A 26,023-nucleotide genomic window follows, 5' to 3' on the forward strand; every position below is an offset into this window, starting at 1 on the left:
ACAGGCTGGAGAGTTGGGCAGGGAATAACGGGATGAAATATAACAAGGGAAAGTGTAGAGTCCTGCATCTGGGCAGGAACAACCCCAGGTTCCAGTATACGTTGGGAAACGACCTGTTAGAGAGCAGTGTAGGGGAGAGGGACCTGGGGGTCCTAGTGGACAACAGGATGACCATGAGCCAACACTGTGCCCTTGTGGCCAAGAAGGCCAATGGCATCCTGGGGTGTATTAGAAGGGGGGTGGTTAGTAGGTCGAGAGAGGTCCTCCTTCCCCTCTACTCTGCCCTGGTGAGACCCCATCTGGAATATTGTGTCCAGTTCTGGGCCCCTCAGTTCAAGAAGGACAGGGAGCTGCTGGAGAGAGTCCAGTGCAGGGCAACGAAGATGATGAAGGGAGTGGAGCATCTCCCTTATGAGGAAAGACTGAGGGAGCTGGGTCTCTATAGTTTAGAGAAGAGGAGACTGAGGGGTGACCTTATAAGTGTCTATAAATATATAAAGGGGGAGTGTCACGAGGATGGAGCCAGGCTCTACTCAGTGGCAAACAATGATAGGACAAGGGGTAATGGGTACAGACTGGAACACAAGAGGTTCCACTTAAACTTGAGAAGAAACTTCCTCTCAGTGAGGGTGACGGAACACTGGAACAGGCTGCCCAGGGAGGTTGTGGAGTCTCCTTCCCTGGAGACATTCAAAACCCGCCTGGACACATTCCTGTGTAACACTATCTAGGTGTTCCTGCTCCGGCAGGGGGATTGGACTAGATGATCTTTCGAGGTCCCTTCCAATCTCTAACATACTGTGATACTGTGATACCCGCCTGATCATGGGAAGTGGTGAACCAATTCCTTGCTTTGCTTTACTTGTGTGCATGTTTTTTTGCTTTACCTATTAAATTGTCTCAACCCATGAGGCTTCTCACTGTCATCCTTCCAGTTCTGTACCCCACCCCTCTATGTGTGGGGGGTGGATTGAGTGAGCAGCTGTGTGGGTCTCAGTTGCTGGCTGGGCTTAAACCACAACATAGAGGCAAATGTGTGAAAGTTAAGAGTGCCAGAGAGGCTTCAAGTGCTATCTGGGATATGACACAGTTTCCTTCTCCCTACTATACAAGATCTCCATTTCTGCAACTTTAATACAGCTCCTAGCACTTGTTTTGTTCACTGTCCTACATTCCACCACCCCCCCCCCCCAAATTATATCATGATGTATAAATATACTTGCAATTAAACATCCGGCAAACCTTTGATACAGAGATATACTAATTAGCAACCTGCTGATTCCTTCATTTCCCTATTGATATTTTACTGCTTTATAGTTGTTTTTTTTTCTCTTCTGATGAACTGCATTTCCAACTTTGAATTGGATCTCTGGGAAGCCTTGGAGGTGGCTCCATGAAGGAGTGAGCAAAACACTTAGCGCTGTGTTTTCCACAAGTCTGCCATTCATTTTATTTAGTCAGAAAAGGTGAATGGTCCAGAGGAAAGTAGCTCTTGGCTTTTTCAACCCCTTCCCTCCATTTTCACATCACTCTGCTCTGTTTAGTTACTGGTTGGAAGTCTGTGGTGTAGGGTTATTTTACACCTGAACCTCCTGCACCACTCTATTTAGCAATATACTTCTAACGATGTTCAGGAATTTTGTGTAATCTCTACCTCAATTTCCCATTCCTAACATAAACCCAACACAACTCATGTGGGGGCTGAGGGTCCCCAAACGTGTAATATGCTGTGGGCTGTGCGGAGGTGATGGTGGCAGGAGCCACAGCACTCAGAATGTTTGCTGCAATGCAGGCAGGAAGGATTCGGAGGCAGCCAGGACCCTGCTCCCCTCCTCTGCCCCCAGTGCCCACCGCCCCATGTCTCTGCGGGCTGTGTCCAAGCGCTTGCCTGGGTGACTTCAGTGGTGAAGCAAGGAGCAGGCTTGTGAGAAACATGGAGGAAAACGTACCTGAAGGGCTGTGAGGGGGCAGTGCCCCAAGATGGAGGCTGCAGCCGCCGGGAACATCCGTGTGGGGCTGCGGGCTGCCCTGGAGGCCTCACGCTGTCTCTGCTGTCCAACCATCTTCACGAGCCCATCCCTGCTTCCTGCAGAACATTTCTTTTGATATGTTTTGGAGTTTTCAAAACATGCAAACTATTAAATCTGAATAGACCTGAAATCGAGTGTGAGGTGGCAGCTCGGTGGGCTGCAAGATGTCCGGTGCCTGGCGGCTCAGTACGGGAGTGGCTGGCTGAGTGTGAGCTTCACGGGGGCTATTACTGAAGTAATTTTGTCTGAATTTCGCTTTTTACGTGCCAAAGTACCCGTTCCTGAGGTAAAATGACCTGGTGCAGAGGCTTTCTGGGCAGGCTCCTCAGCTCCCTGCCTGAGGGGAAGGTGAGTGGCAGCGCGGGATAGCCCTGTGAGGGTGGGAGAAGGAGGGACGGCGTTTCCAGCGGGTAGGACACACCGCTGCCTGCCTCACAGCGAGGTGAATTGCTTGGCAAAGCCCTGCATTTTGCCTGAGGGGGATGTAATTTACACTGTAAATCAGTTCCGTGCTCCCCCGGGTGGAAGGGATTATCGTTGTTCCCTGAGGTGAAGCGCTGTCTGCCGTGCTGGCTTCTCTGTAAAGGCAGAGCAGGGTTTAGCTGTTGCTGCGCTGAGGTGAGGCTGGCCCCAGGTGCTGGTGTTAAGGCTGATCAAACCATCTAACAAGGGGCAGCTGAGAGTGCTCAGAAACCTGAGGTAATCCGTTTGTAACCGTTCTGGAACAAGCAAAAACTGCATTTGGGGGTTGTTTAAAAGTACCTGAGAGGACTCGGGCATGGATTAAAGCCTAACGAGTCCTGACTCTACCCAGCCCTCAGCCGGGGTCAAAGGCTCTGAGGTATCTCTGTTTTACTCAAGTCATTTTACTCAAAGTATTCCAGGCCTGGAGAATTAACTGATTCAAATGGAGTAGCCAGAGCTATGGTTGTTGCTATGGGAGAACCAGTACAGTAAGAAGGAACCTGGTGAGCATCAAGTGAGCATAATGTGAGATAATGTGCAAAAAGTGAAGGTCTGTAGTAGCCCTGCACTGCACAGAGCTGTGAACACCAGCCCCGCGGGTGCCTGGAGGCCGGCTGGCACATCCCTGAGCATCCAGCAGATCAACAGCTGAGCAGCACCTAAGCTGTGATAAAATTAAAAGAAAAAAGACTTTTTCTGGGCGCAGCTTTGCTTTCCCACTTCCAGCAGGTTTTGTGAAGGAACACTCTGCAGCCTTCCACATGCAAAGTGCGGTTACAGTGTTAGGAGAGTAAAGCTGGCAAGTTCATTGAAATCAGCTGGAAAAAGAGCACCAAGAAAAGGGTCTTCGAACAGCGGCTTCTTTTGTTTGCAGCAGTCACCACCCCGAGACTCCAGCGGTAAGTGCTGCATTAGCAATGCCCTGCTGGCAGCCCGCAAAGCCGCGTGAATCAAACCCCTCCTCCCCTGCCTGGTTGAGGTGCTGCCTGCGCTTAGCAACTTCCATCAGGGCATCGCGGCCAGTGCGTGCAATCGCAGCCGGGAGGCTCCACGGGAGAGCCGTGCCTTTAACGATGAGGGGATGCACATTTCTCCACTGCAACCTTTCGTAGTAGCTCCAGGGAGGCAAACCTCAGTGCAGAGGCTCCGTGTGTGAGAGCGGAGTTTTGCCCGTTGCACAGACTGTCACTGCAACTTCGAAAAGGACTCCCCTTTTTTTTGTGGTTGTTGTTTCTTGTTATTCCTGGACTTTGTGACAGCGAAGAGCTTTTCTGCACGCTTGAACCATGAGTGGCTGTTCAAAGAGATGCAAGCATGGGATTGTCAAATTTGCTCAGACTATTTTCAAGCTCATCACAGGCACTCTCAGCCAAGGTTAAGTTCACGTTGTTCTTTTGTGCTGTTGGCTTTGTGGGGGTAGCTTTGTAGCCTTTAAGGAGGCTTGCGTTAGAGTTCATAATTGTCTCTTCAGAGGTGTTCTGTTTTAATTCGGGGAATTGGCTGCTCTGAAAGAAGTTGCTATGTGCGGGGAAGATTGGAGCCTTATGTAATTGTTTTTAACTTGTGTAGTGTGTAACCTGCATTTGTCAGCCTGCCACAGCTCGCAACTGTAGCAGGCTATTTCAGTGTGTTGGAGAGGTGTTTCGGAAAGCAACTGATGTGAAGCTCCAAAAATTTAGATTTTGTAACTGCCAGTAATCGGTGCTTCTGTGTTATTTTCTAGTTTAGCACTTCTACTTGTTTGAAGCATGTGTGTACCTTGGTTCAAAATCTAGGTCGCTGCTTATCGCGTGCATGTGGGTACCTTTTGTATATCTAAGTTTTGCTTGTCAGCTATGCCCTGCGTGCCTTCCCATGTGCAGGGGGAACAGTAACTAAGTTATTTATGCTGTACTCTTCACTAAAATGAAACAATAAGCAAAATAAGCAAAAGAAATCCTCTAGTTGTCTTTGTGAATCTAGTAGTTCCTGTAATGGTGCACTGAGGTAAATTGTTGTTATTTTTGTTGGCTGTGCCTTTCATAGTGATACATCTTAGCAGCACCTATGGAAGCTGATTAAATGAGTATTGGTGACCTGTTTGAGAACTCCTGACAACAGCAAGCAATGGTATGCTTGACTGCTGTTTGCTTGTTGAAATATGGACAGTGTTTAGCTGAGGGTCAGAGTTCTCCAGGTTTTGTGCGTGTTTGGGTGGACGGGGTGTGCCTTTTGGAATTGATAATACAGTTCAGACTAAATTATTAGTGGGAAGATTGTGTAGGCTGAAGAGTCTCTGTTATGGTGAATTTTTAAATGCAAAGTCTGAAGCTTTTTTTAATGTATTTGTAGTCAAGGAGTAAGATAAGTTTAGAATTCTCGGAGGTGTGTGGCTGTGTTGGCTGTCTGGAGCACATATGCTCCTGCATGAATTTTAATGTTTAAGTTGTTTCCTAGGATAAACTAAGGCAGGCTGAGGTGACTTCTAAAATAGTAAATGTGGAAGTGCCAAGAACTGTTAAGTACAGCTTTCTTTAGTAGAAACTGGGGGGAACTTATTCAATCTCTCTCTCTAGAAAAGAAATATAATTCTAAGACGGTTTTCTCATCATGCCCTCACTAGCTTTCAAAAAGAAGTCTGCTGAACGAGAACATATATCCTTCCTATGAAGAATACTGGACAGGTTTGTTGTTTTTAAAACCAAGGTTGGTTTAAAATTACATCTTCTTGTATTTATTCTTCCACTCCCCCGCCCCCATCATCCGTGGGCTGTCAAACACCAGCAGAAGAAAGATTAAAAACCGTAACAGGCTGTCATAGAAAAGAGCTGTTACGTGTTGGTTATAATTCATGGTTAATGACAAGTTGTCTCTTTAATACTGAAAACAAAGGAGAAATTCATAGAAGTAAATATAGTGAGAAAAATTGTTTATTATCATGATACAGAAAAGAAAGTAGTTGTAGGATGTTGTCTGTGGGACATCATCCTCTACAGCATGTCAGTGTGGTATATTTGTATTTTTTTCAGGAGATAATGGAATATAGGGTGCAGACTGTTAGATTCACCAGTGATTGACAGTAAACTTTGTGCTGTTTGCTTGAACCCCCTTTAAGACAATGCGCAATGTGAGTTCTGGTGGTGTTTTCCCATGTGCTTGTCTTGCGCAGTTCCTCTAATGCGAGTTTTCAAGCAGCCCCTGTTCATCTTCTGTTTGCCTTGCTCTGGCAAAGGGATATGTCAACATTTGAGTCTGACAGTAGAACAGCATTGTGTGGAGAGCTGGAATTAAGAGTAGAAAATGTCCAAGACTTGCTCCCCCCACCACTTCCCTTTTTTTCTGGAAGTTGCCAGCACTGTACTGCCATTGTCTTTGCAGCCCATGCATTGGTATTACACAGTCAGTCCACATCTTTCTAATGGCGATACCTTGTTTCAAGCTGCTTGGATTAGATAAGAGTGGTTTCCTATGATTCAAAGAATTCAAAACTCTAAACTTTTTTCTCTACTTAGCTGCTTGTGTTTTGAACTGGAAGAACCAGATTCAGGAAGAAATAAACCATGTGAATGAGTTTGTTGCATAGATATCAAAGACCTGTTATAATTAAATGTTTTCATATCATTACCTATGAAACTCATGACTAGAAAGAAAATTATTAGAAAACTTGCTCAGAAGTGTTGAATTAAAAGATAAAAAGTGTTCATTTGTGCATTTATCTCTGAGCTTGTGGGTTATTATTTCTTTTAATCAAACTTCTGCATGTAAAGCCAAGAAATAAACTGTTGTATATTGCTATTAGTGACCGGGTTTTAACGTACACCATATACATACCTTTGAATACTCAAGCAATATCCCTTGTGTTCTTTATCCCACTCTTGCCTCATTTCCTTCATACTTTTTCATTTTATTTATTTTCTTTAAACACTTTTTACAAGGGAAATTGTTTGTGAGACACAAGATTAATTCTATTCTTATGCTTCTACCTCTCTGAGGGTTATTGCAGTGAGAGATACTCCACAGTTCAATGTGGTGTAATCCTTAGCTATGCTCTATGACTTCTGCTTGTGTTGATAACATTTTTTCTTTCACCTTGATTATTTAAAATAACAATGAGACTGTCTGATCTGCACCTAGAAAGTCCTTTCTTCTGCATCAGGGTGCAATGGGGCCGCAGGCTCTCCCTGCAGTTGGCAGGAAGGGAATGGGCACACTTAATACCACTGTGTGCTCACCAGCCTGTTCTGTATATCCTGATTTAAATCTGTAGCAAATCTAGGAGGTTGTGAGCCAGGAAGCTCATAGCTGGTACCTCTGCAGAGCTGAACTAGTGAATTTTGCCATCTTCTGTCTTAGTCCGCTCTTTGGAAAACCTAACAGAGCAGAAGTCTCTGCTGCTCTGTGAAAGGCCTCTTCCACAAAGAGCTTTGTGCAGTTGGATGTATGCCTTAAAGAAAACATGTCTGGAGAAGCATGCTTTTGGGAGCAGAATTGACACCCTTATTCTCCTTCTGGGCTTACATGGGGGTCCAGCACATGCAGGAAAGGAGTTACGGTGGTGATGGACAGTGTGTGAGCAACAGCAGTTTCACCAAAGTTGCCTCAAATATGTGTGTGTGAGATTTAGATGTTTTCACATCACTTTTGTGGTATGTGAAATAGTGGTTCATCCTCCATGCCCTCAGAGCAAGTAGGGGTGGTAAGAATGAATTTGTTTGGGGCTTCCTGTTGAGCAGAATGATTAAATCATAAGCCTCTGTGTGAGTGTGAAGATATTGCTAATGTCATTAAAAACCTAGTATAGGAAGGCCTTGCTGTGTGACCAGAAATTAAGCTGGAATGAGATCTTTTGGATTTCTATTAATGTATTCTAATTATCAACGCAAGAAAAGCAAGATAATTTTAGGGACCAACTCTTTCAAAATGTTCCTTTGCAAAAATAGATAAGTTTCTGCAAATTAACTGCCCTTTCACCTTTGTTCCAGAGCTGCCCCTCTTTTATTTGTGCTATTAAAATGCTTGCCAAAGGGTCTCATTTCTATTTTATTGCTTCTCCCATCTCTGTTCTGCAGCGTAATTCATCTGGAACTGGTAATTTGTCCACTTTTCATAGTTTTAATTGCCTAATTATCTGTTCAACTGCAGTGATAAAGTCTTCAAACATCTTGCTCTGCCCACAGCTTCTCTCACCATGAAAGAAAAGTATTCGGAGTGTTTCACAGCCATGTGATGTGTTTTGCTGCTGCTTTGTGAATCCAAATTGCAGCTAGTCTTCTGAGATGTTATGCGAGATGGTAAGGAAAGTGCATGGTCTCTTTTAGTCATACACAGGCCTTGTCTCCTCTCAGTGGAAGTTAATCTTGTTCCTTTGGAGCATTCTGGCACTGCGTTAGGTTTGTCTTCATGACTTCAACCTCTGAAAATGCAAAGGTAGGGTAAATGTTGCTAAATGCTCTGAGGATTTAGACACAGTCTCATTGCAGTTGTGCAGGTGATGTCAGGGATCCTGCACCTGTGTGACATGGAAAAATATTTGATTCTCCTGCTGCTATGTAGCACACCTTCACTCCTTGAATTCTGGCTACTGACTTCAAATTTAGAGAAGCTCTGATTCAGAGGGCTCCTGTAGCAGCACTTTTATGCCCTCTCTTTATAAAACTTTTCTGAGTGTTTTAACTGTTTTTAATAAGGCAAGTGGTTACTGAAACCAAGTGAATAACATGCTTTTACAGAGTGGGGTTAGAGCTTGTCCATGTTTCTCGAATGGTCCTGAAAAGTAAGCGAGACTTTCTGTGCACAAAATGCTGTGCAAAGTCCCGTTTAGAGAGGGGCTGCCACTTGTCTTCACTGTGCATCTTGGAGAATAGTCCACAGCTAATGAAGCTTCACAGTTCAGTACCTGATCTGAATTGTACCCAGTGAAGCTCTGCAACGTCATTGTGTGAGGTGTCTGTGAGTTTTGTTTTGCTGCTTTTAAAACTCAGCATACCTAGTTATTTTTAGTCCATGCTTTTGAATCTTTGACCCACCAAGCAACATACACCTCTGCTTGGCATGGTACACATTTGTATGTCTCTGAAAAAGGAATTGCAGATAAATCAAAAAGCTACACTATTTGAGTAATCTGAATATATGTACATGCATTCCACTTGTGTCTTTTGTCAGGAACAAGATGAATTTTGAGAACTGAGAGTGAGAGGAAGCGGTAATGCAATAGTCTTCCTTTCAAAACTCTATAAACCTCTGCTTCTAGAAACTATTACCTCTGCAAACATAAGGGTGCATGAGTGCTAGAAAGTTAAGAACTCAATTGTTTGCAATGGGGTAGCCCCAAAAGAGAAGTAATTTTACTTACAAAAAAAGAAATCCTTATCCTTTTGGAAACTGTTCAGAAAGGGCTGGGCTTTTGTTGGGTGATTTTTTATTTTTATTTTTTTTTGTGGGTATTTTTTTTTAAATCATGTTCTCCAATAAGCATTTGTGTGTGCTGTGTCTGATAGCCCAGAATACTGCAGAATCTTGTATCATATCAGCAGGTGAACTGGGTGCTTCTCTGAATATTGGGTATGACAACTGTGAGATTTCTATTCTGAATATGTCTGAAAAACAAGACATGTTAGTTTAACTGTCCAGGTCTGTATTCAGGACTACCATAATAGGCAGTTTCTCTGGAGAAATATGTATTGATTTTTTATTTTTTTTGCATAACTGATGGTTTAATTTTCAGATTCCCTCATTAAAAAAAAATTTAAAAAAAGCAATAAATCATGGTAGATCCTATATCATAGGAAAAATTTGGAATCCTATTATGTGGGGGCTGGCTTTGGTTGGGTTTGGTGGTTTTTTTTAATTTTTCTTTTCATAACTAGTGGGCTAACCAGAGATACGCTGCTGGCCAGTGGCTAAGGCATTTCCACCTATATTGTAGCTATGTTGAGATGCTAATTTGCCACTTAGATTTTGTCATATAAAATGGTGCCAAATGAACAACCCACAGCATATTTTGACCTAATGGACCCTATTACTAACTATCTGATGAATCGATTTAAGTGTAAAGTGATAACTTTTGAAGATGGCTCAACATAAGTGGATAGTAGCATGCATTAAATCATCCTAAATTAGTTTAAATTAGCACATGAAGTGTAATTTTGAGATGTAATTTTATTTCCAGTATCATAACACTAAAGGGTGACAACAAAGCAACACTTATCTGTGTTTTCCATGCTCAGAAACAAGTCTTGAGCTGCAAGTCAGCTCTATTTTGGGCTACATTCTGTATGTATTTTTGTGAATTATTGCTTGACCGTAGAGTGTTTTCAAACCTTGATCACCTTGGTGCTAGCAGCTAAACATACAGGAGTGTTTCTACTCCATGTCAGTAAAGCTAACTGGTTTCCTGAGCAGGAATCCACTGTTAGGGATGTAAATGAAATTCTGTCCTCACTCTCCTTTTTGATGGTATTTTAGGGGATCTTGTTCTTGAACTTTGCTGTTGTTGTTGTTCTACAATGATTAGTAAAGCTCATAAATCAAAATGTAATGGAAAGCAGGCATGGGGAGGTTTTACCTATAGCAGCACTAAAGCTTGTGTGTAATTGGAATGAATATTCATGCTCAACTTCTTCCACATTTGCACAGCTTTAGTAAAACCCAATAGCATGTATATGTAATTTGACTTCTAACTTCTCAGCTGGCTTTAACTTCCAATTTCATTCTTTGTAATGACTGTTTCACAACATCTGGCTTGTGGGGCGCAAGGGTAGAGTACATTTAATGCTGGTAACTGGAAGTAAAGTAGTCTGAGGTTTACAAATAAGAGTGATTAATGCTTCCTTTACAAATGGGAGACTTGCTGCAGTAGCCTTACATTACAGAGTGAGATTGTTACCACAGGTCTGATTAGGTGCTCATCATGTGAAGCCAAAATAGAGTTTTGAGAGTGTAAAAATAAAACCTTGTTATATAATTTACATAATGGCATCTAGCAAAAGATAATGTAGTTTTAATCTGTTGCAATCTGAAACTTTAAAACTCTAATAAAGAAGAAGAGTTTAACATGCCTGCCTTTGAAATTTTGAATGACAACTTCACCTTTCAGGTAAATCTGTCTTATAAATGTGCAATAGTGGCATGACATTTTTCTAGTGCTTTTTTTTTTTTTTTTTAATTTATTTTGCAAGATATGTTGGTGTTTTGCCACTTGTAAATTCTTCAGCTAAAAGATCAGATGTTTGTTTCTGGATGATTTTGGCAAGAGTCATGCTTAAACTTGGTAATGGAAGATATAATGAATGAATACATCCATTCTGAGGGGAATACAGTGTGTTTGACTAGGTGAACAGCAACCAACTTCTTTCCTCACTCATGCCATGAAGCATGTAGAAGGCTAAGTCTACATAGAAAAGTAACTGGTTTTGAGGCTCTGAAACTCTTGGCTGCTTCCTTCATCTTCTAGCTATGAATACATAAATGTGAGGAACTTCAAACAAGGATTTTTGGTGCCCTATTTCAAATCTGAATTCCAGAAAGTTTTACCCACCTCAACAGCCAAGGTAATCTACAGAATCAGGTCAGGGAGGGGTGACCATGCTTCAGGGGTTTGGGTGGAGGTGTTCTGCTGAAGCTGCTCCAGTTTATAGAGGTGGTTGTATAGCAGTGTTGCAGATCTGGAAGGCATGTGTGATTGATGCACTGTTTATGTGGAACTGCTCTGCCCTTCTCTGCCCCTCTTGCAACTAAGGAGGCTGGGCCATTTACCTTTTCATTATGGGCCTCTGATATTTTAGAATATCCCCTGGGGACAGAGAGGCTTTCAGAGGTGGACTTAAAGGTAAGGATCAAGAGAAGTGTATTGCTCACCTGTCTCTGTGGATCCACTTTTAACTGTGTAGAATCCCATCTGAAAGCAGTGTGAGTAATGCAATATTTTGCCTTACTGAAATAGTTCTGTAATGTTTTCTCACCTTGTAATAAAGGTGTTGGTCTCCAACAAGCAAATGCAGTTTAAAAAATGTCTTTGAATTGGCTGCTGAGGATGACATGGTCTGGGTTTTTTTGGTGTATACCCTCATAGCTTTGGTATAAATGCCATTGATTTATGGATTGTCTTATCTGTGCACTTTATTATCGAAATGTGCTGCATACTGCTTTGGGATTAAGACAATAATTCACCATAGGATCACATACATTATCCAGTCTGAATTAGAAGTGTGTATTGGCTTCAAATGAAATTAATAACAGGTCCCTGGGGAAATCACACTATGGGGAATATCATTCTCGCTCTAGAATGGTTTTGTATGTTTGTATGGAAAGATGATGGTGGGTGGTGATGTTGGAAGGGGGGATATTCCAGTGAAATAAGTGCTCATAATATGAACTCTTCACAGTAGTTCACAAATAGCAATTTTCATGATTTTTGTGCAGTGCTAGTGCTGCTCAGAAGGGAGGACTGTGAGGGCCTTGTCATCTTGCTTCTGGTATCAATCAAATGTCCCCTAGGGAAGTGCAGGGAAACCTTGTAAGCATTGTGTTTAGTTAAGCAATAAATACGCACTCTCTTCATTCCCGTTGTTACCGTGTGATGTGAGGGACTGGAGGATAAAAATGAGCAGATTAAAATCTTGAGGTATGAATAGGTTATCTGTTGAAATATGCCCACTTTAACATAACTATTCATAAGCATGAATTGCTGTTACTTAGCAATTTAAGTCTCTGTTTAGTGATAATAAACAGAGTAAATGATAAACTTCATCATCCATCTTTCAAAGAATAGGGAAATGATACATAGCAATTCTTAGAAAGGAGCAGTCTAGTTTTTGCCTTTTACATTCACAAGTCCTCATGGTTACCCATGAAAAAGCATTATTACTACTGCATAGTACAGCTAGTGATGAGTGTCAGCAGCAGCAGCAGCCTTCTGGTAGTCCATCCACATTCCAACAGTTGCAGGGAGTTCCTGGAGTAAAGCAGGGAATAAAAAGTGTGAGAGATTTTTATCATTTACACTTTGGTAGAGATAAACACATTACTTTAGAGGAATAAGCATGAGATGCTCTACATCAAAATGCTTAGTCTAATAAATCATCTAAAATATGGCTCTTGTCATACCACCTTGAAGTAGTAAAACTGCAGCTGGCTGTTTATAAAAATTGCATAAGAACCATCTGGATTCAGTCTAAGAGGAGGCCAACAGAAATGAAAATTACATTTCCAAATGTAAAATTAGGGGAGAGCTAAGTAAGCTTGAAGCTGAAAAAGGCATGAAAGTAAGGTAGGCTTCTCAATTTCCTGCTTAACATCTGTTTGCTGTGATAGTTTTAATTCTTTTTTTCTTTTCTTTTTTTTGATCTTATATCTGTCACGTTCTGTGTAAATGGGGAGTAGCAGCTCTTTAGCTCATGTGTTTTAAAGAAACTCGTAGTGGTCAGGGAGTTTTTGAGTTAGCTTGCAAACGTGTTCAAAGCCCCCCAATTGTTGAATTCTGTGTTGATGTTGATGCCCTGAAAGGAATTTTATCACTTGTTTCATAAGAAGCAATTTGAGATTCAGTGAATAAAAGCCTTTAAACGTAACCCATGCTGCAGATGTGGTACCTCAGGATGCTGCTGTGATTGTTACTGGCATCATGGTGAGCTGTGATAACCAGGGTCTTTTCAGTTTTTAAAAGGTCTCACTCATGCAATTTTAGTGATGCTAATCACTCCTTCAGAAGCTGAAAGAAGTGTGGTTTGCATCAAGGGCTGGCACTTGAATTTATGGGGTAATACCTCATGCTGTGCCCTGTGTTCATCTTAGAAATAATTCTGCTTATTGTGAGGTTTCTGTCTTTTTACACATAGAAAAACAGGAGGAACATTTGCATTGTGAACGTCTGCAAAACCACTGTTAGAAGCTGAACCTGTGTGCAGTATTTCATGGGGAGGTAAAACGTTAAGACCACAGACTGTCTTGTGAAGGCAGCTGTGATAAACAAGCTGTGCATTTGTGTTTATAAGAGGAAGAAATGGCAGTATTAGACAAACATAATTGACGATCTATAGTATGCAAATAAAATTTATTAAAGCAAGAAAAAAGGAGCCCAGAGCTAAGATTACTTTTACCAGTCTGGGGTGGTTTTTGACAAGTTGGAGGACTGGGAAATGAAGACTTAAGTCCATCACTTCAACTGTAACATCTGTTTCCAGAATGCTGTATCCTATCTAAAAGCAGTTGCTTTCCAAGGATCCAATCTGACACTATCTTGATGATAGAGCATCCCTTGGTTTAAGACAGCCTGGGTGCTTGTGTCTTTATTGCACTTTGTAACTCCATCACAAGGCATTAGCTATGTAAAACTTGAGTAAATAAGCACCATGTATGCATACTGAACTACTGGAGGGGTTCAGTTACTTTTTTTGCATCAAACCAGCCGTTCACTCCTTTAACCTGACTTGGAAGTCACTTGTGAAGCAGAAAACCAGTAGAAAGTGAATTTCTAGAGGAGGTTGTGTGATGTTGTTCTGGTTTTCTGCTTATTGATGATTTCATTTCTGTAAGTATTTGTATTGTCAGCTTAATTATTAACCTTTTCTTTACCAAATGGGACTGGAACTAACATCTGGAACTTTGAGACAGTTTTACCCAGTTCCCCATGGTTTTTCTTGCTTTTGTCTGTATACATCTCTGCAGACAGGGTTTTGTCTATTCCCATTGATAGCCCTTTGTAAGGCTGCAGTAGTGCTATAGCATAGCCTGTTTTTTTCATCCCCTCTTACTTTATTAAAAGGTATTTCTAAGCAAGTTAAATATGTATTACATTAGGAAGCTCTTTATGACAACTGTTGACAATAACCTCTTGGCAACAAATACCTGTGTATAGCATTAGTGCATATATAAAGCACTGAGTAGTTGTTAGGGAGATGAAATCAAAACAAACTAAACTATAAGTAGTGTATACACAAATAGCACTTGCAAGCTGATCCATTCCTCTCTAGAATGGAACTTGTTGACGTTGCCATATGAATGCTTTGTGTTGTGCAAACCAAGAAGCAAAATCTGAGTTGTCTTGCAGTAGTTGTTTGTGAGAGGACAAAGGGAAGCAGCTGTCCATGGCCTCAGATCCTGGGCCCCAAATTCTCAACTCAATGCCATGAGTATAAACAACTGAAAAAAGTATATGGACTTGTGCTCAGAAACTAGAAAACTGTATGTGTGGCTCTAAAACACCTTCTCATAAGGCAGCTTACATTAAAAGTCCTTTTATTTCATCGTGTTTGGCATTAATACAGGGCTGTAAATGCAGAGAATTCAGCTAAATTGAATTCCATTACTGCACTAATATAATTGACTCCAGTAAAAAATGCTTTGTGCTTCACAAATGTTGGCTTTGGTTAGCAGCCTTCAACCTCTTAAAACAATTCCCATTGACTTGCCCAAGTAGCTAAACAAGGTTTGAAAAACAATCTGGTTTTAATATTGTACCTTCAACAAAATAGATATCAAAATGTAACTTTGGCTGTATAATCTGAGTTTCTCAAGCTGAAGCTGCTGTCTGACTAGGAGCCAAGAACATGGGTGTGTTTGCAATTAGAAGCAGCATTAGAAGCTACTGTCTTTGAGATATTCAAGAAGGAGTTATAGTAAAATAAACACAGATTTGGTAAGAGCTGGTGAAAATCTGTTTTAAAAGGTCAGTGTGCTGTGCACCCAGTTCTCTCTTTACCCTCCTTTCCCTGAGCCATTAGGGGTTGCACAAAGGACATACCTTCTGGCATCAGACTACCGGAGGAGAGGATGTAAATGCTACGCAGCAGCCAGGAATATTCTCCAGCTGAAGAAAAGCCTGAAAACAATGGTGTCTTGCAGCAGGGTGTGCTGCTGACACAACAAAAGAGTAGAACTGAGACATGAGAGGCTCTGACTGCTCCTGACTGCTTCTCCTGGCAAGGGACATTGCCCTTTCTTTAGGACTCACTGGGAAAGAGATGGTCTTTCCCTATGTCTTTCATGCAAAACTTGTTTAAAAAAGATTGTGCACAAGTCCCTTTAATTTACCAAGAAAATGCTATCTGCAAACCCTGCATTGCAGAGATTCTTCCACTTATCCACAGCAACACCTCTGGGCATTCTCACTGTTTTTTGCATCTAATACTCCTGAATAAAGCTGTCAACAGGCTGTTGTTATACCTGTTGATTTGACCATCTTGTATCACAAACGTCTTCCAGTTCATGATGTAGCACAATTACAATACAATACAATAGTAGGATGCAGATCAACTAGGGCTAGAAATGCACTTGTTGGCCATCTTTCTTGGCTTTGTTCTACTTACCAGTGGAACCGTATGCAAACTGGCATAGGTATCCCAGCCAACCGAAGTGGAAGTCATGTGGGCTCTGAACAACAGAGCACTGAGTAATGCTTGTCAGTAATGCTGCTGTAATGACATTGCGGTATTAGAAAGCGAAGAATGAAGTTGCATAAGGGACTGAGGAGGAGGAAGGACTTAAAGCTTGAAAAGGCACAGAGAAGCCAGGCAAAGAAATATGTTCTGCAAGCAGTTGTGATGGTGCAACTTCACTGGCATGCATCTTTTCCCTGTTCCAGTGCTACTCTGAAATTAAACAGTGCATTACAGAGATCAAAGGACTCCCCTATGTGTGTTTTAACACCAAAATGAACAAAAAGCATCCACAAACCTGCCTATGCCAAATAAAATTCTGTGAAGCAGGTAGGATTTTATACTCTGGAAGCAAGTTTGTTGCTGTGTTTTCAGGAAGGGAATGCAGTTTCTATAGGACACTAATCCAAATTTCCAGGCGATTTAGGAGCCCTAATGAACTATAAACCAATCAAGGTACCTTTACTCTTCCTTCTGAAGTCCTTTGTGTAAAAATTTATTTCAGCTTAAATTGACTGGCTTTTGTGCATGGAAGCACAGTAATGAAAACTTTTCCATTCTGCTTTCTGTGTACGAATTGAAGTTGGTATTTTTTTTTTCTGATGAGAGCAGCAATAGCATGGGAGGAAATTTCAAAAAGGAGGGGTTTGGGTTTTGTTTTTTTCTGTGCTGGTTTCAAGAGAAGCATCACAAATGTTTATGCTTTTTCTATGCTGTTTGCTGCAGTGTTATATTGCAGGGAAAATACTGTGTCATATCCTCAGAGATTTTCAGCTTGCACAATATTCAAGTTTTTCCTTTTTAGTATGAATGTTACAATTGCATGAGATGTTTGTGCAGCTAGAATTCTAAAATGGGTATTCCAGTTTGAAGACATTGAAGGGGGGCAGTAGGGAAATGAAAGATTTAGGTGCTAGTGTGTACATTTAAATGGAGAAGACCCTGCCATAACTAAAGAACAGCTTTAAACCTATGCTCAGTTTCAAGTCCTCTGTCTGCACAGTTGTCTTGGTTGATATCTTCCAGGTAAAGCATAAACAATAATTTAACCTCTTCAGCTTTCTTCATCCTGGAGTTTGAAATGGCAAAGCCTCATTTCTTATCTCTAATTTAAACTTTTATGAATTCAATAAACTTGGGAATAAACTTCTAGAGCATTTATCTAACATAACATTCTGCTTGGGTACAGCCTTTGGAGAAGGGTGCTGACTAGTGCCTGAATGAAATCTCTGCTCCAGTATTGAGCAGGACCTGACTGATTGCCTTTTTCTGGGCATCCGTTTGATTAATAATAATGTCTTCTACTAATTTAAAGTATTTGAATTGTTGGCAGTATGTGCGTATTGGGAAGGAGATCAACAAGTCTTTACTTCCCTCTTTAACCTACCTTATGGTGGGAGGTGAGGTTCTGTGCCGAAATAGGGGCAGTAGGGTATAAAGTCCATGCCAGAAGCTAACCTTTTGATTGGGTTCAGCCTGTTGAATGCCAGGGTCTGGACCAAAGGAAACACTGCACATGTAGGAATAAGGGAAAACTTTGTCTGTCCCCTCAGGGAAAATTGTTAGCTCAAATTAGCAGTGACTCAGCCATCAGAGTATTCCAGTGATGAGGCTTTTAGGTATTTTGGGACAGATGACTTTCAACCTGTTGTCATACTGGAGCATTTTAAGGCCTGTTTCAGAGATGGGTGTGATTCAGCAGCCTGCCCTGACAGTGTTCTCGTTGACTCCTTTCTCAGGATTAGATGGGCATTATGAGGCTGAGATCTCTTGATTCTCAAGAGCACGATACATATGATCAAGTGGTAGTTGTCTGACTGTTTACGAAATACAGGTTACAGAATATTAAAGCAGTAGCTTTGATTTCTTGAGCAGATGAGCAGCAGGATGTGGTTTATCTGAGTATGATGGGATGTAAAAATAAAAAAATGGAAACATTATTATAGCTTGTATTATGGAGGAAGAGGTTGATCATAACTTTTCATTCCAGACATAAAGCATATCAGCTATTTGATTAAAAAAGCAAAGTTTGGGGGTGGTTTCTGTTTGTTTTTTTTATGTTGCATATTGGTTCTTTGCCCTAATGGTGTTGCATATGATTTTCTTTGTTTCAGTGATCTTTTTCTGTAAGTACCTATCAAAAGATGTATTACACTAAAAATTGAAAATCACACAGCAATATCATGATTCAAATGATGCTACAGCAGTAAAACAAAAAAGATTAGAAATGGAATTGAGACTTAATGTGGAAGTAGTAGTGATAAATGATCAGTATCCAAGTCTGCTTCAGTGAAAAGTGCATTTTAATTGGTTGGGTTGATCAGTCTCATCATACATGGAGCAGGTTCAGTAGTTGTTTATTCTCTCTTCTGGGGGGAGAGAGCAAGGAAAATGACCAGAGGTACAAAAGCAGAATAATGCTAATCATAAGGCAGGAGGCTCCATTGCTTCTGTCCAACATACGTGGTTGACTTGGTCCTGTTGAGTAAGGTGTTAGAGGACTGCTTCACTAGTGCAGTGTTCAAAAGTGAATTGAAGTGGGTCTTCTTAAGATGGTAATATGTGGTTTAAAGCTATACAGATGTAAACCTTTCTTATTCTCTGAATTCAATACAATAGGGTTTGAACTGACTAACATTTTCCAAGTCAGATTTGTTGACTCTTGTTTCTTAAAGTCTTTTTTTAATGAAGAATAAAAGATCAGAGAAACAAAACTGGAGGAGATTTGGTACATTTTAAATGTTGAATGACCAACTTCTACTAAGCTCCCCAATGAGTGGTCGCGTGAAATACAGACTTCTCTCATGGCAGGTTTTCTTTTGTGTACACTCTGTTCACCTATTTTCTTTGTATTTAGTTGAAAGGCATTCAGTTGTGCAGGAGGGAAGTTACTGAAGTGAGTAAACGTGGAGAACAGAACAAGAAATCCATGTAAAAATTAACCGCACAAAAGTGAAACATAAATTGGGTCAGACAGAAGAAAATAAGGGGGAAGGTGGGGGGGGAATAGCCCTCTGCTATAGTCCCTCCTGCCTGGAGAAGGTGAGACTCCCATTTGTTTTTGCCAAAGCTGCATATAAACAGGAAAGAGAAGCCCACTATTTTCATGATTAAAAAGAAGTATTGAAACACGGGCTATGCTCTTCAATCTCTGATAAAAACTCAGCCTTGATTCTGGTTATCTCTTCAACCATGTCCATAGTTTTAATGGAGCTGGAGAGCAAATTAATGTTACTTAAACCAGATGTGTTTTACAGCCCACTTGTAACTTCTGCCAAAAACTGTTGTTCTTTTTCCTTATTTGCAATTGTGTGATGAGAGGTGTGGAGAAGCTGCAGAGGTGGATGTGGGTGGACAGTAATCGGTGTAAATATGCTACGTTGAAGGATTGCCACTGGCGATATTCAAACACTATCCTACCTTTTTCAGACCCTAAATAGTACATTTCTTACTACAAGTACAGGGAGTCAAAAATTTCAGTCTCAGTTGCACTCTAGCTGGATCCTGAGGCTCTTGGATCCGTTAGCAGAATAGTCCTCTGTCTTCAGCTGAAGATGCTGTTATTTTTCTCGTTGCAAACCCAATAAAGATTGCTAAACCCCAGTTCATGTTGTTCAGCCCTTACATTTTGTTTTACCACACTGCCGTATCTGCCGTTCTCTGATCACATTGAAATACATGCTGTATTTTGAGATTTCTGTTTTGACTTCATCAAATGTCAAGTGTTTTACAGGCCAGAAACATATGCAGGGCAATAAACAGCTCTTTATGTCAGTTAGGTTATGAATTTATTTTTATGGTACAACAGATAATACTAGATGCAGGTAAAGTTAAAGAATTTGCTAATAAACCAAACTTTATATATATATATATATATATATATATATTTTTTTTTTTTTTCTTAGAACTATGTGATTTTAGATGTGCTGAGGGAGGGAGGCAGTGTTAGGTGGAGGCATTTGTTTAATACAAGGTTCTCAGCCCACATGAAGAAAGGAGAGGAATAACAGTATGAGAATAATGGGCTTCAGAAATAAGATTTTGGCAGGCTTGGGAAGCTGGTATGTAGTCTACTGAGAAGATAATATTAAGCAAGCTGGTCCCTGCTGGAAAGGGCAGGCAATGATCCTGATTGTACAGGAAGAGAAACAATGTAAGAGACTAATACAGATGAAATAGTGGAAGCATGTTGGGATAAGAGCAGAAAGGTCAAGGTGCAAAATGAGTTATTACAACTGGCAAGGGACTTAAGAGATGGCAATAAAAGATTCTAAAAATACACTGGAAATGAGAGAGACAACAGACAAAAATCGTGAGTGGCTCTGGGCTGAAGTAACCACTGATTCTTCTTTTAGCCTTCGAACACCAGTTTGTGTGACTTGTTGCTTCACACAGTTAATTGCCACAAGGAAAGAGAAGCACAGATGGGAATAACGGCTAAAAAGTGTTTAGATAAGTCAGACATGATTGAATTCATATTGCCTGATGAAAATACCTATTGAGGGCTAAATCTGTGCAATATTTTAGCTGCTGGAATTTATTTCTGAGCACAGGGGGAATTTGGGAAGGGCAATTTTGTGTCTGCAACATGGTGTGAGGAAAAGGATGTACAGGCTAACCAACCTAACTTTCTGCAAGAGCAAGATAATAGAATAAGTAATGAAAAAAGTCTAACTGTTTGAGAGATGAGCCAATTCTGGAATGATTTCCTCTTCCCTATTCTCTGCCCGCCCAAACCCAATCCATCCTTCCATAGCTAGTCAGCTTTTGTCAGAAATCAAACATGCAAAACCCCACAAACAAACACCCCCATGCCCTCTTACCCTTTCATTAGCAAACATCCCTGGTGTGAGAGTTGGAAATGGGAGATGCAATGCTGCTTTATCTACTTTTTGTTTTGAAGCTCCTGTACCTGACACTTGATAATCAAACTAAGGAAATAGCATATAGTTGAAACTGCTGTTCAAAGTCCACTTTAAAACAATCTATTTAAACATGTCACCCTGCTCTGCTAACAGCTAGATCTAGCACTGTATTACTCTCATTAGGTGTATGGAGCTGGGGACTCTTCTTTTTCACACCTGATGAAGTAAATTGACAGAAATTTGGAGCAGGAGCATGAAAGCTCTGTACATCTTTATAGAATAAGTGTTAATACTTAGTATCATACAAAAATCAGGAGTATTCCAGGAGGGAGGTGGAAATAGTTTTTCCTTTTGTTGATGACGTCTGAGCTCTTAGAACTATCTTTCCAGAGTGGTTTGTTTTTTTTGGTCATTTTATTAGTGATCATCTTACTTCTGTATTTTTATCCTTGTCCCCAGCGTGTCAGTGATTATCTAGAGCATCTGGTGAGGTGCCTGGTGGGCTTATGTTGCTGGGTTTAGGAGGTTTTGATTTTGTTGATGTGTTTTGTGTTTGCTTGAGGTTGGGAAGTGTTTTGTTTTGTTTTAATTTGGTTTTGTTGTTTGTTTTGGGTTATTTCCTCTAAACTGTGCCACTTTCAGCACAGTTAATCTATCGTTCTGCTTTTGAGCTGTTCTCATTCTGCTGCAAACTTGTTTCTAAATAGTGTTGGGATATAGTCCCCCTTGGGTAGTACTTGGGAGAAACAACAGCCTGCTGCAGTAGCATCTTAGGTGGGCACCAATTCTGCTTCTATATCCAGCTACTGTGGAATCTGAAACAGATGTAGCCTGCTAAAGGCTAAGTGCTCTCCTGTATGGAATTGTTTCAGCCACAGTGAGATGCAGTAATGATCTCATGGAATTAATAGTGTCTTTTAGTCACTTAACTCTTGAATGCTGGAAAAAGCATCTGTTAATTTTTACAGCTGTACCTTCATGTTTTGCAGCCAGATAAATTCTTAATTTCTGAATTTGTATTTCTGACTACTGCAGTTAGGTGCCAGTGTCTGCTTTTGACATGGAATTAGTTTGAGTTGAGAAGGCAGGCAACAGAATTACACTTTATCTGTTGATTCTTCTCATTTTGAATTCATTTTTATCCTCTGAGAAATAATTCTTCTAATCTTAATATGCATACGTATATTCCTGTACGTTGCTATGATTTGAGATCATGACGTGTCATCCATCAGTTTGAGTCTTGAAATTTAATTTTTTTTTATAAACTACTTTCCTGTAGAGTCTTGATGTTTAATAACTGTATAAAATACTTGTTCTCAACGCTGTCTGAGAGACTTTAAATATCAGCTGAGTGGGTGATTTGCTGCTTTTCCATGTAGATAAATTCTGTACAACCATGAACCTAAACAGTGCTGCTTTTCAGAATATAAAATAAAGGAAGAAGCATGTTGTTAATTTTGTTCCAAATCAGCAACTATGGGCTTTTATTCATAAGTTTAAAAAAATCCTGCTTTCCAGTGAATTACCAGCTGGGTTCAGGCTTCCTGTATTGATCCATTTGCTGAACTTTTAAAGAGGCTGTGAGACTACAGGAGCTCCTCATGCATTCAAAAGACTCATCCGTCTTTCGAAGTGGCTAGGGACTGAGAAGGATGGAGCTGGTGTCCCATGCTGACAGCCACATGTTTCCAGAGGGCAGTCTGAGACTTGGATCCTCCTGTGCAGAGGGAGCTAGTGACCTGCTGATTTCTAGATGATCTTAAGGTCCTTTCCAGTCTTAACTGTTCTGTGATTCTATGCTTTAAACTCTCCTAAATTGTCCATTCCCAAAACACACATCTACAAATATCAATAATGGGGGAGGGGGGGTCGGTTTGCTTTTTTTTTGGGGGGGGGGGAGGGGGTGGTTTTGTTTTTTGATAAGTGATGTTTTTTGTTCTTTTCTTTTTAAAAGGCTCTTCTATTTCTTACTTGTATTTTGGGTTCCTTCGACAGATTTGTGCAGTGCTCGTTTTCAGCCACGAGAGAGCCCCCTTCTAAGACTGAATGTGTTAGTGTTAGGTGTTGTGAGGTGTTAGGTGACCTTTAAGGTCAGGACTATGCTTCTTGTGTTTCTGTTGAAGATTTCCAGAACCTCTACAGTGCTCATGTGCTCTTTAGTCCAGGAGAAATCTTTTCATGCTTTTGAAAGCAGCTGGTTCTTAGGCACAGTGTTGTGTGGAGAGTGTTTGGGGAAAAAACACCACAAAGCAACACAGTTTTGTCACGGGGTAAGGTATGTTTGCGACATTAAATATATTTCAGCTATTCTTTAGTACTAACTGAAATATTTAGGATTTTCCAGTAACTTTAAGCAATCTTAATACCTGTCATTCTGAAACTAATTCATAATGTTTTGGCTTTTTCAACACAATCCATAACTTGAGTATGTTGCTAACTCTCTTTACATTAATTCATTTATCCTACAGTAGTATTTACCAGGGAATCATCTGGGTTTTATCTTCTCATTAAGACTCATTTATGAGACTAATAGTGTGATATTATCCCAACAGTGTCTTGACGCCACTGCCTTAAATCCTGTTTTCAGCTTTGGTCTGTCTCACCACTTCAGTGTAATCTGTATCCGTTTCTAATCTCCCTTCTGTTTGCAGATTTCCCTATTGCTAGCTACATGCTGCATACTTAAATGCCCTGGAAAAGCAACTGATATTTTAACTATTAAAAAGACTAAACAGTTTTGTGGTTTTCTGAACCCAGTTTAGTATGTTACTTCTAGGAAGTAGACGTGACAAAGACTGGAATTTCATCATCTTTTTCCAATGTCTCCTTGAGCTATGGTAAAAATGAAGTGTCACTGAGAGCCCTGGTCTGAAGCTGTCACTGAGTCAATGAGTCATCCATGAGTCAATTAAATCGTTGAGTCTACTGAAATCAGCAGTAACACCACTGTTAGCACTGGTATTTCTCATTGCTGTCTTGTAAAAGGGACGGCTTTTCCTGAGCTGATGTTCAGAACACTGCAGGTTGAGCCACAACGTTGGGCAGCTTATGTACGTGCCTCACATATGCGCTTTCCTCACCTGCAATGGCAGACCCAATCTTCTAATACATGGTGCTACCCTAAGACCAAAGCCAAGAGGTCCTTTGTTCAAAGCACAGACAGTGGGGCACACTTAAAGAACTGTGTTTATGCAGAAAATGCATGGGGACCCCTAGGGTGCCCATTTTGAGGGGAATAAAGCCACATCATATAAATGGGTTCCTAAGCCTGCACTGGGTGTTTACGTGAGCAATGTTGGCAATGTGTTCTGTTGCTCTGGAAAGACTCCCAAGTGCACACTGTTACAACTTTATAGACTAGAAGCTTCCAGGAACCATTACGTTTGGTTGGGTAATTCTGTCTTGTTTTCTCAGGCCAGCTAATCTGTCCCAAAATACACTGCAAGATTATTGGGTAGTTGGGAATGCTGTATGGATGCAGGCAGGCCACTGCAGCATAGCTCCATAAGCTCAGTCCTGCTACGACAACTTGTTTCTTCCAGTCTAAACTTTTACCTTGTGTGGAGTTCTTTAGGCAAGAATTGAACAATTGATAGTGTTTCTACCTGACCACAAAGGACCCCAAGTTCTTTCCTTGAGGGGTGGTGGTGTACTTGACTTTGCTCGTCGTGTGTTGAATCTCCACATTAACATGCTACTTTTGAAGAGTAAATAATGTGGAATTCAAGTTCAGATGATTTGATGGATTGTACCATTTTAAACACCTTTAAGAGTTGTCTTCATTGGTGCTGTTTCATTGCTCTACTGAAAGTGGTTGAGAAAGCAATGAATTATTTCTTGTTCACAAGTGAGGCATGACGAACCATTTCAGTGGCTGTAGAGAGGAACATCAGTAGCTATAAATGGAACAACGGAGACTTCGATTTTTTCATCTGTGGAAAGGTAGATTAAAACTTCTAAAAGCTGTTTTACTGCTGCTATCAATGTATATCTTTGTGCAGGTGCCTCAGTGCTGTATTTGGAATGAATTGCTTCACAGAGGATTTCTCATAGAGGCTTAATATTTTTTTTTGCCACAGTCTGATAAACGTGCATTTGTAGAAGGCTTACAGAAACAAGCCCCAAAGCCCCCAAAACAACTGTGCAAGTGTTCCTTTAATGGGCTAGCTATTCTTTTATTCCAAGTTCAAGGCAAAATTTTTGATGCAATAAGATCAGAGGAGAGGAAAGAGGGATCTCTGATCTCTGTGTCTGCAGTGAATCACCTCAGTTCCCTCAGCTTCAGGAGTTGGATTCTCCTTTGGTTAGGCAAACAGGTTTGGCAGTTGCCACTTTCTGATTTCCCAAACAGTGACAGACATGGATAAAAGAGTGCTGGTTCCTCTGCTTCTGTCACTGGCTTCAGGGTCATAGAAGAAAAAAACAGTACGTGTGAATAAAGGCAGCAGACTTTTACTCACACAACAGTATCTCTATGTAGCAAGTTTAATATACTCTTAAAAAGTGCAGTAAAAACAAAACTTGTGGTGCCAGAACTCTAAACAGGCCCAGTTTATTTACCCCCACTGTATGTGTAATCCTAGCTGTGTATTCTATAGGCTGCAGTAGGGGCAGGCTTCACATTATTCTGTGTATGCAAGATCCAGCCATGGTTGTGGGATTTCCTCCCCTCACATCAGAGAGTAATTCAGTTATGAGGCCTGTCCATTCATTGTCTTTCTGCCAATCTGTATAGCATAAGAATAATTACTTGGAGACATTTGTTCATTGCAACTATTTGATGAGCCAAGAGATTGTAATTATTTTCTGTAGACTAGGCTTAAATTCTGGTGCTGCGGTTTCAGGCTGCTGCAGCTGACAGCTCCATTGACTTAGGGGCACGTGCTTATTAAAGGAGTCTCAAAAGTTCTCCTTCCTATGTACCTTACAAATAAGCATGCCAAATGTCCTGAAATGTTCCAGCTGAGAAAACCTCTGCAGAGCTTTAGCAAGCTATAAAGCAATGGGGCATCAAACATCAACCTCTCTTGTTCAGTTGTTTTTGGAGGCATCTCTCCAATAAATTGTGCTGTCTCATTAGACTTTAAAGCATAGGAACAAAGTTACTTAAAGACGTTCAAAGAGTTTATTGAAGAATGGGTTTGAATTTGGTTGTACTGAAGAGCCTTTATTTCATTCAGGTTGTCTTGCTCCAAGGGTGGTAGAAATGCTTTACTGAAGAGATGGAGCCTTACAATTAACTCTCTCCCTTGCCCCCCAGTCTGTAATATTAATCTTGTGCTATCTTTATGCTGAAGTTGAAGTATTTTCA

General features: G+C 40.8%; 1 protein-coding gene across 2 annotated transcripts in view; it reads left to right on the top strand.

Annotated features, from left to right (window-relative positions):
• The first annotated feature begins 2,896 nt into the window (after positions 1-2,896).
• The window catches only part of KCNIP1 (potassium voltage-gated channel interacting protein 1), a 403,546-nt gene continuing 380,419 nt past the window's right edge, over positions 2,897-26,023 (top strand). For both annotated transcript variants that reach the window (XM_062629223.1, XM_062629218.1), the window contains exon 1: positions 2,897-3,869. Coding sequence is in view for 1 of the 2 variants with exons in the window: in XM_062629218.1 (XP_062485202.1) it covers positions 3,782-3,869 (88 nt within the window). In the remaining variant the exon portion in view is untranslated. The remainder of the gene's footprint in view (positions 3,870-26,023) is intronic.

The sequence above is a fragment of the Pezoporus occidentalis genome, unplaced genomic scaffold, assembly GCF_034315485.1.
Source record: "Pezoporus occidentalis ecotype Australia unplaced genomic scaffold, CSIRO_AGI_Poc_V1 ctg33, whole genome shotgun sequence".
NCBI classification, from domain to species: Eukaryota; Metazoa; Chordata; class Aves; order Psittaciformes; family Psittacidae; genus Pezoporus; species Pezoporus occidentalis.